General features: G+C 49.4%; 1 protein-coding gene across 1 annotated transcript; it reads left to right on the top strand.

Moving 5' to 3' along the window:
- The first annotated feature begins 422 nt into the window (after positions 1 to 422).
- tcf19l (transcription factor 19 (SC1), like) lies at positions 423 to 10,627 on the top strand. Its single transcript, XM_078415792.1, has 3 exons — positions 423 to 730; positions 4,532 to 5,321; positions 8,842 to 10,627. The coding sequence occupies exons 1-3, from the start codon at positions 442 to 444 to the stop codon at positions 9,095 to 9,097; spliced, it is 1,335 nt and encodes a 444-aa protein (XP_078271918.1). The 5' UTR covers positions 423 to 441; the 3' UTR covers positions 9,098 to 10,627.
- Positions 10,628 to 11,304: the final 677 nt, after the last annotated feature.

Here is an 11,304-nt window from a genome sequence, read left to right as displayed (position 1 = left end):
AGCGCGGGAGTTGCTGCCGCCCTCCAGGGAAGCACCGTGTACAGCGGACTCTGCCGTCGGTTACCTCAGCCGCCGGGGGGGAGCGGACAATCGCCTTCCCGCCGCCCGTCCCCGGCTCTCGATGACTTGACAACCCCCCACCAGAGGAGCCCCAATTTCGATGACGTTCAACCTCCCGACCCCCCATCCCGATTCCAATGACGTAACACCCCCTTCCACCTCCAAGCCCCGATGACGTCAACCCTCCCTCCGTCCCCCCCCCGATCTTTCGTCACGTCAACCCTCCGAACCCCCCCCGATTTTTCGTGACGTCTACCTCCCCATGCCCCGAATTCGATGACGTAGTGGGGAGGTGAGGGGGGTAGCGGGAGCGCAGTTTTGATGACGTGAAGGCTCACCGACTCCCGCCAGCCAGCCCTCGGTCAGACAGACAGAGCGACGATGCTGTCGGAGGTGCAGCCGTGTCTGCAGCTGCTGCGGATCGGCACCGGGCCTCAGCCCACCCCCGGACCAGGCCCGGGCCCGGCCTCCCCCAGCAGCGATCTCTACACCTTCCTGCCCCACGGCCAGCGTTGCACCTTCCGCCTGGGCCGACAGGCCGACCTGACCGACCTGCGCCTGAGCTCAGGCCGGGCCGACGAGCTGATCTCCCGGGTGCACGCAGAGCTGCAGGCCGAGAGGAGCGCGACCGGCGACTGGACGGTGCACATCGTGGACAGGAGCACGAACGGTGAGGCTTGGGGAGGGGAGGGGGAGGGGGAGGGGGATGGGGGGGAGGGGGGAGAGCGGATTCATTACAATAGACAATAGGTGCAGGAGGAGGCCATTCGGCCCTTCGAGCCAGCACCGCCATTCAATGCGATCATGGCTGATCATTCTCAATTAGTACCCCGTTCCTGTCTTCTCCCCATACCACCTGACTCCGTCATCCTTAAGAGCTCTATCCAGCTCTCTCTTGAATGCATTCAGAGAATTGGCCTCCACTGCCTTCTGAGGCAGAGAATTCCACAGATTCACAACTCTCTGAGTGAAAAAGTTTTTCCTCATCTCCGTTCTAAATGGCCTACCCCTTATTCTTAAACTGTGTGTGGCCCCTGGTTCTGGACTCCTCCAACACTGGGAACATGTTTCCTGCCTCTAACGTGTCAAACCCCTTAATAAACTTATATGTTTCGATAAGATCCCCTCTCATCCTTCTAAATTCCAGTATACAAACCTAGCCGCTCCAGTCATTCAACATAGGACAGTCTCGCCATTCCCGCAAAGCAGACCAATCTCTATTAAAACCAAGGGAATCCATATGGTCGAGATTTTGGACCCCACAATAACGCTAAAAGGGTAGGGAGTGATCAGTCTGAAGAAGGGTCTCCACCCGAATCGTCACCCACTCCTTTTCTCCAGAGATGCTTTGTGTCTGTTTCTGTTACTGTTTTCCACTGCACAACCGCCAACAGCTGCTCTATCTTCAGTGATAATTAGTATGGAGTGACCATTGCACATTATGCTTCAGGCATTATTGCACATTATGCTTCAAGACTGCAAGGTCTTGATTCATTGGCAACAAGGGTCTCGACCCGAAACATCACCTGTGCCTTTTATCCAGGGATGCTGCCTGACTTGCTGTGTTACTCCAGTCTATCTTTGGTGTAAACCTACATCAGCATTTTCTTGTGCAGGAAAGAACTGCAGATGTTGGTTTAAATGAAAGGTAGATACAAAATGCTGGAGTAACTCAGCGGGACAGGCAGCATCTCTGGAGAGAAGGAACGGGTGATATTTCGGGTCAAGATCCTTCTTCAGATTGATCACTCTCTACAGCTGTTTCTTCCCAGCTGTTGTCTGGCAACTGAACCAACCTACCACAACCAGAGAGCAATCCTGAACTGCTACCTACCTCATTGGAGACCCTCAGGATATCTTTGGTCAAACGTTACTGGCTTTACCTTGCACTAAACGTTATTCCCGTATCATGAATCTGTACACTCAATTGTAATCATGTATCATGTTTCTGCTGACTGGTTAGCACACAACAAAAGCTTTTCACTGTACCTTGGTACACACGACGATAAAATAAAATAAACTGAGAGTCTGAGATGTGTGCTGCGCGCATTTAGGGAATTTGGGAATCCCCATTATGTTCAGAAAACGGGAGAGCAGTACAGAAGGATTATTGGAACATATTAGGACAAATTAATGATCAGGGAAGGAGACGGGATTGAAGTAGGGACTGGTAAAGTGACCTTTCAGTGCGTAAAACTGTCAATTGCCTCTGGCTGTCGCTGTCATGACACTTGGCATTTGCGGTTGGGGATATATTAACGCAAGCTGCTTCCATTTGTTCGTTCGGGGCCCCAAATTGTAAATTGAGACGACTGCCCTGTTCCTGTAATCCCCCCCTGACAGGTGGCCCATTAGAAGGAAGTGCCATGTGGTTTGACAAGTGCTCACATCTGTGATCTGCTCTCTTAACCGGCACGGCATTCTGGTGTTTGTAATCCTGTTTACACTGGGGAGCAAGGCCAGGTGCTTCTTCACTGAGAGGGTGAAGCAAACCAGAGGCACGGGTCACGAGGTCTACATTAACGGGCACTTTCTATAACCATATGATCATATAACAACTACAGCACGGAAACAGGCCCGTTCGGCCCTACCAGTCCACGCTGACCACTCTCTCTGACCTAGTCTCATCTACCTGCTCTCAGACCATAACCCTCCAATCCCCTCTCATCCATATACCTATCCAATTTACTCTTAAATAATAAAATCGAGCCTGCCTCCACCACTTCCACCGGAAGCCCATTCCGTACAGCAACCACCCTCTGAGTAAAGAAGTTACCCCTCATGTTACCCCTAAACTTTTGTCCCTCAATTCTGAAGTTATGTCCCCTTGTTGGAATCTTCCCCACTCTCAAGGGGAAAAGCCTACCCACGTCAACTCTGTCCGTCCCTCTTAAAATTTAAAAAACCTCTATCAAGTCTCCCCTCAACCTTCTACGCTCCAAAGAATAAAGACCCAACCTGTTCAACCTCTCTCTGTAGCTTAAGTGCTGAAACCCAGGCAACATTCTAGTAAATCTCCTCTGTACCCTCTCCATTTTGACTTGCACCTTCGGAGTAAATGCGAAGAACTGCGAGAATGCACGCCTACAGATTCGGAATCAATTTCTTCCTAGCCTGTATCGTGCATCTGAACCATCCTATTTTCAACTAGAGAGCTGTCCTGACCAACCATCTACCTCGTTGAAGACCCACGTTGGTGCAGCGGTAGAGTTGCTTTCTTGCAGCGCCGGAATCCCGGGTTTGATCCTGATTATGGGTGCTTGTCTGCACGGAGTTTGTATGTTCTCCCCATGACCTGCGCAGCTTTTCTCCGGTCTCTCTAGTTTCCTCTCGCACGCCAAGGACGGCCCACCTAGTCTGGCCGCCCAGCGATCCCCGCACATTAACACTATCCTACACACACTTGGGACAATTTTTACATTTACCCAGTCAATTAACCTACATGTACGTCTTTGGAGTGTGGGAGGAAACCGAAGATCTCGGAGAAAAGCCACGCAGGTCACGGGGAGAACGTGCAAATTCCGTACAGACGGCGCCCGTAGTCAGGATCGAACCTGAGTCTCCGGCGCTGCATTCGCTGTAAGGCAGCAACTGGAATTTAGAAGGATGAGGGGGGGATCTTATTGAAACATATAAGATAATTAGGGGATTGGACACATTAGAGGCAGGAAACATGTTCCCAATGTTGGGGGAGTCCAGAACAAGGGGCCACAGTTTAAGAATAAGGGGTAAGCCATTTAGAACGGAGATGAGGAAGAACTTTTTCAGTCAGAGAGTGGTGAAGGTGTGGAATTCTCTGCCTCAGAAGGCAGTGGAGGCCAGTTCGTTGGATGCTTTCAAGAGAGAGCTGGATAGAGCTCTTAAGGATAGCGGAGTGAGGGGGTATGGGGAGAAGGCAGGAACGGGGTACTGATGGAGAGTGATCAGCCATGATCGCATTGAATGGCGGTGCTGGCTCGAAGGGCTGAATGGCCTACTCCTGCACCTATTGTCTATTGTCAATGAAAGTAAGCATGCAGGTAGAGCAGGCAGTGAAGAAAACTAATGGCATGTTGGCCTCCTCCTGCACCTATTGTCTATTGTCTATAACTCTACCGCTGTGCCACCGGCTTGATGTAAATTGTCCCTAGTGCATGTGGGATAGTGTTAGTGGACGGGGATCACTGGTCACTTTCCTGGCCTGTTTCCACGCTGCATGTCTAAACGAAACTAAACTAATTAGACTTTGCTGGACTTTACCTTGCACTAAACATTATTCCCTTTATCCTGAATCTGGACAGTGTTGACTGCTTGATTGCAATCACGTATAGTTTGTCTGCTGACGGGATAGCACGTAACAAAAACACTGTACCTCGGTACTTGTGACAATAGGCTGATCGAAAGCTGATTACAATCTGATTGTTTGCAAGCTGATTAACATCGTACTTCATCGAAAATTGAATTATTCTTATGGCCGTGTGCGTCTCTCTAGGTACCTTTGTGAATGATGTCCGCGTCCCCAAAGGCCAAAGGACGGAGGTTGCAGATGGAGACACGGTGACCTTCGGCCACCCCGATGCAGTGAACATCCCTGAGGGTTGTCTGGCGAGTCAGCAGGACTCCGAGTTCTATTTCCTGTTCCAGAAGGTCAGTGTCCGCCCAGCCGACTTCGACGCCATCACCATTCCCCGGGTTCGGGAGCAGTGCGGATTCCGACCCGTCTGTTCCACGGATGAGTGCGTCTCTCCGCGGGCGGCCCGGATCCGCAGCTTCACCGAGTCGCCGGCCGCTTCGCGGGCGACGCTGATCCTCAACTCCATCGGCAGCATCAGCAAGCTGAAGTCCCAGCTCTCCTCCTTTCAGTCGGAGTGGGGAGAGCCGAGCCAGGGCGGAGGAGGCGGCGGCCCGAAGAGGGTCCTGGGCGAATTCCGACAGTTCTCACTGGACGGCCGCCGCCCGGGCATCGCCACGGCCGCTGCCCCGGCCCCGAAGCAGCCGGCGTCCAAAAGCAGGCGGAAGACGGTTCACACTGTCCTTCCCGACCTGGAGCTGGAAGAGGAGATGATACAGCGGTTCTCGGTGGAGGTGCAGCAGGGCGCCTCCAGCCGCCGGCACTGCAAGTCAGAGTCTGACGTCGACCCGGACCTGTTACGGCAGTTGACTCTGGGGGTTCGGGAACTGACGCCGCCGGGTCCAAAGTCAACGGTCAAGAGGCATAAACTGGAGCACAGTGGTCACATTCTCCGCAGCCCGACGGATAATGCCCACGTCACCCCAACTGGGTAAGTCCATTCATTTATGTTCATAGAAAATAGGTGCAGGAGGAGGTCACAGGAAGGTCAGACTGGGAGTGGGAGGGGGCGTTGAAGTGCTGAGCCACCGGGAGATCAGGTTGGTTGACTGAGCGAAGGTGTTGAACAAAACGATCGCCGAGTCTGCGTTTGGCCTCGCCAATGTGGCGAAGTTGACATCTGGAACAGCGGATACAATAGATGAGGTTGGAGGAGGTGCAGGTGAACCTCTGCCTCACCTGGGTCCTTGGATGGAGTTGTGGGGGGGGAGATAAAGGGACAGGTGTTGCATCTCCTGCGGTTGCAGGGGAAAGTACCTGGGTTGGATGGGAAGGGACGAGTGGACCAGGGAGTTGCGGAGGGAACGGTCTCCGCGGAGAGCAGAAAGGGGTGGATCAATGTTGCATGTGGATGAAAAATGTAATAAAGAGCACCTTTTCGCAAGTAATACTGCACTTTGCAGATTTCAGATTTGAGTAGGAAGGAATTGCAGGCGCAAATTGGTTTCAGGTATCAGGTTATGGGGAGAAGGCAGGGGTTGAGATGGCAAGATAGATCAGCCATGATTGAATGGTGGAGTAGACTTGATGGTCCGAATGGCCTAATTCTACTCCTATTCCTTATGACCTTATGCTGGTTTGCCCCAAAGATAGACACGAAATGCCAAAGTAACTCTTCGGGACAAGCAGCATCTTTGCACTTTCCCCTCAGCCAACTATGAATCCTTAACCATTGTCTGCTTTGATTTGTCGTTTTCACACCTCACCCTTCCATATCTCCAGTTTCCCTCTCCCCTGACTCTCAGATTGAAGAAAGGTGTCGTCCCGAAACGTCAACCATTCCTTCTCTGCGGAGATGCTGCCTAACCCGATTCGATAGTGCAACAATTTTAGCGGCACCTTACTCACCATTTGCCTGCGCTGTGCAGTGTCACGTTTTGTTCAAATTTCGTTTAAAAAAAAAATATATATATATATGTGTGTGTGTCCCCGAAATACAGCCAAAACAGTGCACAAGAGTGCAACAATTTGAACAAAACTTGATAGTGCACAGTGCAGGCAAATGGTGAGTAAGGCGCCCTTAAAATTGTTGCACTATCGTGTACCGTTTTGGCTGTATAGATAGAGATAGATATAGATAGATGTAGATATAGTAGATAGATATAGATATAGATACTAGCTAATTGTGAACTGTTTATGTATGTGCTGTTATGTTTGTGTGCCATTGTATGTTCGTTCTTAGTACCTGAACTGATGTACAGCACTTTGGTCAACGTGGGTTGTTTTTAAATAGACAATAGAAAATAGGTGCAGGAGAAGGCCATTCGGCCCTTCGAGCCAGCACCGCCATTCAATGTGATCATGGCTGATCATTCTCAATCAGTACCCCGTTCCTGCCTTCTCCCCATACCCCCTGACTCCGCTATCCTTAAGAGCTCTATCTAGCTCTCTCTTGAATATATTCAGAGAATTGGCCTCCACTGCCCTCTAAGGCAGAGAATTCCACAGATTCACACTCTCTGACTAAAAAAGTTTTTTCTCATCTCTGTTCTAAATGGCCTACCCCTTATTCTTAAACTGTGGCCCCTGGTTCTGGACTCCCCCAACATTGGGAACATGTTTCCTGCCTCTAACGTGTCCAACCCCTTAATAATTTTATACGTTTCGATAAGATCCCCTCTCATCCTTCTAAATTCCAGTGTATACAAACCTAGTCTCTCCAGTCTTTCAACATATGACAGTCCCGCCATTCCGGGAATTAACCTAAATGTGCTATACAAATAAAAATGACTTGACTTGATTAATTGCAGACAAATTGGAAATACTCAGTACTCTAATATGCAATACTCCAGCAGTCTGTGTCTCTCTGTGTAAGAAAGAACTGCAGATGCTAGTTTATATCGAAGATAGACACAAAATGCTGGAGTATCTCAGCGGGACTGGCAGCATCTGACAGGCAGACAGATCAGTCTGAAGAAGGGTCTCGACCCAAAACGTCACCCATTCCTTCTCTCCGGAGATGCTGCCTGTCCCGCTGAGTTACTCCAGCATTTTGTCTATCTTCGATATAAACTACCATCTGCAGTTCTTTCTTACACGGAGAGACACAGACTGCTGGAGTATTGCATATTAGAGCACTGAGTATTGCCAATTTGCCTGCAATTAGCTAATATCTATATATATCTACTATAACAACAACTAATAACAACAACTATCTATACAACTACTACTCCAGCATTTTGTGTCTGTCTGCTCTGTGTCATCAGCATCTACAGCTCCTTGTTTCTTCATTCCTTCCTTTTCGGCTGGTTTGGTCTTTGGAAAAGTCCGCTGCCTCTGGTGCTTTTCAGAATGGCAGGCAGTGACTAGTGGGGTACCGCAAGGCTCAGTGCTGGGACCCCAGCTATTTACAATATATATTAATGATTTGGACGAAGGAATTGAAAGCAACATCTCCAAGTTTGCAGATGACACGAAGCTGGGGGGCAGTGTTAGCTGTGAGGAGGATGCTCGGAGGCTGCAAGGTGACTTGGATAGGTTAGGTGAGTGGGCAAAGACATGGCAGATGCAGTATAATGTGGATAAATGTGAGGTTATCCACTTTGGTGGCAAGAACAGGAAAGCAGACTATTATCTGAATGGTGGCCGATTAGGAGAAGGGGAGATGCAACGAGACCTGGGTGTCGTGGTACACCAGTCATTGAAAGTAGGCATGCAGGTGCAGCAGGCAGTGAAGAAAGCGAATGGTATGTTGGCATTCATAGCGAGGGGATTTGAGTATAGGAGCAGGGAGGTTCTGCTGCAGTTGTACAGGGCATTGGTGAGACTACACCTGGAGTATTGCGTACAGTTTTGGTCTCCTAATCTGAGGAAAGCCATAGAGGGAGTACAGAGAAGGTTCACCAGATTGATTCCTGGGATGGCAGGACTTTCATATGAAGAAAGACTGGATAGACTCGGCTTGTACTCGCTGGAATTTAGAAGATTGAGGGGGGATCTTATAGAAACTTACAAAATTCTTAAGGGGTTGGACAGGCTAGATGCAGGAAGATTGTTCCCGATGTTGGGGAAGTCCAGAACAAGGGGTCACAGTTTAAGGATAAGGGGGAAGTCTTTTAGGACCGAGATGAGAAAGTTTTTTTTCACACAGAGAGTGGTGAATCTGTGGAATTCTGTGCAACAGAAGGTAGTTGAGGCGAGTTCATTGGCTATATTTAAGAGGGAGTTAGATGTGGCCCTTGTGGCTAAAGGGATCAGGGGGTATGGAGAGAAGGCAGGTACGGGATACTGAGTTGGATGATCAGCCATGATCATATTGAATGGCGGTGCGTACAGGCTCGAAGGGCCGAATGGCCTACTCCTGCACCTATTTTCTGTGTTTCTATGTAGAGGAGTTTGGACGTTTTGCGCGTGAAAAGTTCGGGGCAACGCAATGGCAACTAATCGCGGTGCAGTGGACTACTGGGCAACATGGAGGATTTGTTTGACTCTCCTGGGCTTTTGTCTTTCAGCAAGAAGCGAGGGCGACCGCGGAAGCATCCTGTGGGCAGCGTTCCACTCGGCTCCAAGGTCACCTGTCAGGTGTTCAGCCGTCCGCTGTACTGTGCCGAGCAGTGTGCAGCCGAGCAGTGCCAGCTGCCTCAGGAGGACACCCTGGAGTGGGTGCAGTGTGACGACTGCGACGGGTGGTACCACACGGCCTGCGTCGGATGCAACTACGTTGCCATGAAGGAGTCGTCGGCGGAGTTCCACTGCGGCTGCACGTAATGGCCAGCCGGCGTGCGCCAAGAGACAAAAATAGCCCTTGCCTTCCGGTCTGGGTTTGCCTTCAAGCTTTGTAAGTTTGAGTGAACACATCAGCGACCTGTGAAGTCCACTGGCCCTTTATCCGCCATTTCGTTCCAGAGTGTCCCAGCGAACTCCACCCTTTAAAAGGGCCCTTGCATTTGAATTTGAGAAGTGTTGGCAACGAGCGAATTGAAATAAAAAGGCACCAAGTGCTGGAGCAACTCGGCGGGCCAGAGAAACTGGACCGTTGACGTTTTGAGTCGAACCTTCCTTGGACTGATATGTTGCAATTTTATTTTCTCAAAAGGGGACCCTACTACATTTGCCTGTGTGGTTCTGCCACCCAGCCAAAACCTGTATTGCAACCCTCAGACATCAAGCATGATCTTCAAGCTTTGAAAAATGCCTGAAGGTCTGAGTATTTTAATTTATTTGGCTGAAACGGGCGAGATCGAAATGCCCTCAACTTTCCTCCTTCCGTTTTCCGAAAGTATTTTCATGCCACGAGTTGAACTTTCTGAACACATCTTCAAACAGAAAGAGGGAGCAGGCTTTACTTTTGCTGAATTCAGACCATTAAGGACTAATTGTTTCCTTAAATGGACGGCAGAGAACAGAACTGTTGATGTTGCATTAATCTGGGTGCAATCTGACAATTTAGCTGATTGCAATTGTCTTTGCAATTCATATACGTGTTCATTAGTGATTGGAGAAGAATTAGGCCATTCGGCCCATCAAGTCTACTCCCATTCAATCATGGCTGATCTATCTCTCATTCCTAACCCCATTCTCCTGCCTTCTCCCCATAACCCCTGACACCCGTACTAATCAAGAATCTATCTATCTCTGCCATTAAAATATCCTTTGACTTGGCCTCCACAGCCACCTGGGGCAATGAATTCCACTGTGTTGATAATCATGAAGGGGAGAAAATCCATTTGGTGGTTTATTATTGCTGATTGTGGCCTGGTAGGTTTATGTGATAAATATTCGTGCAGGTATTGTGAGAAGACTGGATCCAAGCACTGCTAACGTTCTCTCCAGAATCACATGCACTGCAAATGTTGCCAGTGCAGAAATGCATCAACAGCTTGGCTCTTGGGTAAAGCCATACCTGATGGCAATTGGCGCTTGGCAGGATCTGACGAACATCCGGCGGTTCTATTCTAGAGCTCAACCCGCTGGAGTAACTCCACTGGTCAGGCAGCATCTCTGGAGGACGTGGTCAGTCAGTGTTTTGGGTTGCAGCTTCTCCAGCACTTCGTGTTCCACGGGAGATTCCAGCATCCTTGTGTCCAGTTTTTTTTTCTCTCTTTTAGTCAGGATTTGATGGTCGAAACATCAAACTACTCAGTCTTGCAGGAGGAGATTGTATATATCAAATGCTGGAGTAACTCAGCGGGCCAGGCAGCATCTCTGGAGAGAAGGAATGGGTGACGTTTCGGGTCGAGACCCTTCTCCAGACAATGCTGTATTTGTCTGGTTGTACTTGGTTATTGAGGAGATGGGCAGGGAGGCCAAGGATCAGTCTGACGAAGGGTCTCGACCTGAAACGTCGCCCATTCCTTTTCTCCAGAGATGCTGCCTGTCCCGCTGAGTTACTCCAGCGTTTGATCCTTGGTATAAAATAGCATCTGCAGCTCCTTCCTGCACAAAGGGTCAGTTGATTGTTTTGACTGAATCAAGAATGACGTCGGTTGGATGTCGTTTCTTGCATCATTTCCGTAGAGGCCAGTGATTCTCTTGCTGACAGGCTCCCTGCCTCATGAAGATACACATTGTATTTATATAGTGCATTTTCTCATCCATCCATTATTTTAACAGCCAATGAAACGCCTTTTTTTCCAAAATGGGCACTCGATTTGCTTGCAGGGAATCACATTAATTACAGTTCTCAACCAATTTTTTGCACTTGTTCCTCGACTAGCCTCTGGTTTGTTTGATTATGAAAAGCGAAAGCATTGGATGGTTGAATAGTTCAAATGACGTGCAGGTTTGTAGGTTAATTGGCTTCGGTAAAATTGCCCCTAGTGTGTAGGACAGTGTTAGTGTGTGGGGGTGATCGCTGGTCGGCGCGGACTCGGTGGGCCGAAGGGCCTGTTTCCTCACTGTTTCTGGAAAATCTAAAGTCTTTAAAAATCTAAATAGATTGCGTGTATCAGGTGTGTGTGTCTTTCTGTCTGGTG

Source organism: Rhinoraja longicauda, chromosome 19 (genome assembly GCF_053455715.1).
Source record: "Rhinoraja longicauda isolate Sanriku21f chromosome 19, sRhiLon1.1, whole genome shotgun sequence".
In the NCBI taxonomy this organism is placed as follows: domain Eukaryota; kingdom Metazoa; phylum Chordata; class Chondrichthyes; order Rajiformes; family Arhynchobatidae; genus Rhinoraja; species Rhinoraja longicauda.
This window is presented reverse-complemented; position numbering and strand designations above follow the sequence as displayed.